At 31.7% G+C, this 3,984-nt stretch overlaps 1 protein-coding gene across 1 annotated transcript; it reads right to left on the reverse strand.

Annotated features, from left to right (window-relative positions):
• Positions 1-728: 728 nt before the first annotated feature.
• Positions 729-1,403, reverse strand: LOC107861571 (Werner Syndrome-like exonuclease). The gene has a single exon (XM_016706848.1). The coding sequence runs from the start codon at positions 1,401-1,403 to the stop codon at positions 729-731; it is 675 nt and encodes a 224-aa protein (XP_016562334.1).
• Positions 1,404-3,984: the final 2,581 nt, after the last annotated feature.

The following is a 3,984-nucleotide window of genomic DNA, read 5'->3' on the forward strand; positions in this document are numbered from 1 at the left end:
ATTGAATACCATTGACTAACAGTTGGACTCAAATACGGTTGATTTCAAACATGAAAATCTTCCCTTGATTCTAGCCTTTTTTTAGGAGAGAAACGGTGACAGTTTAGGAGAGAAACAATGAGCGTAAAAAGGAAATTGTATGTATATGTATTTTATGAGATAGAAGGTTAAAAAGTGGGATAAATGTAATAGATTTATGGAGATGGATTTTTTTGTAATTAGTGAAACATAAGTTGTGGGATTAAGTAATTTTTAGAATAATTTATATACAACAATTTAGACTCAAATGGACGAGATTAAATAGATGGTATCATAACTATATGTAAAATAGAACAAGAATGGAAAAAACAAAGTCAAGCCAGATTGTCAATTTGAGTCGTCAATTATAACTTACACACATTATTCCAAACACAGCAACAATGCAAAAATGAACATAAATTCAAATTAGTATGATCCGAAAATAAATATCGGATGATGAGAAAAAAAAACAGAAGATAACAGAACAAAAGGTGTTACTACCTGCAATTTTATGATCAGAGACAGAGGCATCCACAACAATATACATGAATAAACTTCAATAAATCAGAAAACGTTTATACTACACTGTGTACTGGGTACAAATTAATATTACAAAGAAAAGGAAACAGATGGCTTCCTAATATAAATTTTCCTAATATTTTGCCTTTCTTCTTTCATATTCAATATAGAGCAAGTCTTCAAAACATGCCCTATGTATCTTGAATCAACAACAATTGGGGTCGATAATGGCAATTCAGATATTCCCTCTTAACAACAGCGCGACGACGAATACCTATCTCTCTCTGTCTCTCCCACATTGAATTAAACAAGTTCTTTCTAATCTCAAACAAAACAAAAGCATCAATAGCAGCATATTCAACTTGTTCATATGCCAATTCCTCTGCATCCCACTTACTCAATGTTACATTCAATGGCTTCTCCATTACTTTCCCAAGCACCTCTTTCGCCATTCTCTTTAATCCCAGCTTCCCGTAAACTTCCTCTCTGTAAATAGACAATGCCAGTTGGTTCAAATCAACAGTATTTGCCACGAACATCTTGTGATCCCGGAGCAGCTTCTCCGCATCTCTTTTAACCCTCACGCCAACAAATTTGAAATTTGGGTCCATGAGAAAGTCTACAAGGAATCTTGGAATGGCATCTTTGTGGAGGAGTTGGAATAGTAGGCAACGTCGGCCTACGCAAAGCTGGAGAAGAGCAACCGGGTGATTTTCCTCTGGATTAAAAATAAGGGATCCACTCGATATCGAGACCAACAAGGAGCTTATGGAGTTTACAACGATGACAATTAATCCAATCATTAACAACTGTGGCATTCTTCGTAACTGTGACTTCAATTTGATCACCATAGAAAGAAACTCCATAGATTTCATCCATAGGGGAAGTGAAAATAAAGAAATTTTGATTCCTGAAATTCTTATTGTTACGTTAGAAACTGGGATGAAGGAAGAACTTTCTTTTGGTTGCTAAATTTCAATATTTTTACCTCACTAATGAACATATCGATTTGTCTTCAATGTTTTTTCGATACTAGTAAGTAGTAACTCTTAGTTTTAATGGGTATACATAACAGTTGTATTAAACTACTTCGAGTAGGAAAAAGGATTGGAAAGTTACCTAAATGGTTACTTCTTATTCCTTGTAAGTTTAGGTGTGGTTTTAGTTTCCTTTTTGCATATATACTACCTCTATTTCATTTTACTTGGCCATCAAGTAATTTTGACAAAATCAAGATAATTTCTTTACTTAGTTATCAAGTAATTTTGATGAAATCAAAATAATTTTATTTTACTTTCTCTCTTTAATATTAAATAACTATATAAATTAATAGTCTATTAAATAACAGACTAAATTTAAAAAGCATTCTAAAACAGATTTTTTAATTCCCAAAATGTCACCTGACTTAAAAACTTACCTCAACCAAAATGTGGCGTGACTTTATAGACAAACATTAGAACTTATTTAGTAAGACAAAAATTCAAGACCACACACTTGGGGGTAAATTAATATCAAATATTTGGGAGTTAAAATTCAAGATCGAATACGTTGGGAAATACCTGGCATAATTTAGTGTATTTACTATGCATTAATCCATTTCTCTTTCTTTCCGTGCAACATCAATTGAGTTCATTGGGACTTGACTCTATTCCTTGAGTTGGGCTGGAAAGCCCAAATAACCTCAATAATCTCTGAGTCAAGGTCCATTCAATCAAAGAAATTGGAAATAAATATTTATGGGCCGAAGCCTAAAAAAACAAACAGTAATAGCAGTCGAAAAGGATAAAAAGACGGAAAACTTATTTACCAAGATGAAAAACCTACAGAATTAGATAAATATCAGTGTTCAACTTATATAACCACACCTAATTTTATTAAAAAATAGTGTGTACCTAAAGATACATGTTCTAACAACGCCTAATACAACAAAACTTGTGTATCTGAGATACACTTTTTTTTTTCTTGTATAGAACGTGTATTTGAAGATACAAAAATACACGACAAAAATTATAAATTTTTGAAATCTATATTGCGTTTTGTAACTATAGTGTAAAGCTACTACATTTTTGTGGTATGCCCTTAAAAGAGGCTATAATTTTGAGTGCTTAAAGACACTGAAAACAAAAAAGAAAAAATAGGCTTCAAGTCCAAACTCTGGAAGCAAGTAAATTGGGAAAATGACAGAATTGATCATCCGGTGTATGCAAATGACAACCGAATGCCGGCATAATTTAAGTGACAATAGATAACCTTGTTCTTTTCGCTATTCTTTCTTCTTTTTTAAAAGAAATTCACATTTCTTCTTCTTTTGTCTAAACTTTTTGTACATTTTTATTTCTGTAAACAAGCTCCTTCCTTTCCAAACAACAAACTTGGGGTAAACTGATTTTGACAAAAACTTTTCACTGTTAATAATTTATATATAACAATTTAGATTCAAATGAACGAGATTAAATAGATTCCATCAAAACTATATGAACATAAAAATAAAATAGAACAAGAATGAACAAATTGAAGCCAAGCCAGATTGTCAATTTGAGTCGTCAGTTACAACTTACATACATTATTCAAAACACGATAACAATACAAAAAATACATATGTACATTATTTAGGCCTTGTAATTTGGTATCAAAAGAAATTTCTCTATTCAGGGAAACCATGCTTCTCCCTCCTGATTATGTTTCTTTAAATTTCATTGACTTTCCTGTTAAATCCATATAGTTTATTTAGATAAGGACAAGTCTATTTACACATTTAAATCTTAAGACCTAATTCTTAATTATTCATACTTTTAAGCATGTAAATAGGTTTATACTTGTCTCTTTCAATTCATTTACACAAAATTTACAAACTTCAAATCCTGATTTCACCTCTGCCAGTAGTTATACGTCTAATGAAATAGGGATTACTTGATATTGTATACAAATGAACTAGGGGAAATTAGGTAATTGAAAAGGTTTTTAGTCGGTTAATGATGAGTTTATTAGAAAGTAGTTATTGCTGACAGTGTGTAAATACTACTCTTCCATTGTAATTAGTTTTATATTTTTATTTTTCCTTCGTATCTGAAATAATATCTTCATCCTTTCCTCTCTACTAAGATAAATTCGATCTACAATGACAAATTGTGATTGAACAATTGCATGAAATTCAACATGGTATCAGAGTTAAATAACCATGATTGTGAGTTTATCATAGACAATTTGTGAAGTTTCAAGCTCGTTGACAATTTATCATGCAATTGGTTGAAGCTCAACAATGTTGTCAACTGTAAAGTTCAATCACAGTCATGCTCTATTTCTACACCTTTTTGACACTACCGTAGCTTCGATCATTCTAATGCAGCTAATAGGATCCGATATTACTATATCTGGAGCAGGACTATGCGATTCAATTGCTTAGGAAGAACAATCTTGAAAATCGCAGATGGCACTTAGAAAAAGGAG

Source organism: Capsicum annuum, chromosome 1, assembly GCF_002878395.1.
Source record: "Capsicum annuum cultivar UCD-10X-F1 chromosome 1, UCD10Xv1.1, whole genome shotgun sequence".
In the NCBI taxonomy this organism is placed as follows: Eukaryota; Viridiplantae; Streptophyta; class Magnoliopsida; order Solanales; family Solanaceae; genus Capsicum; species Capsicum annuum.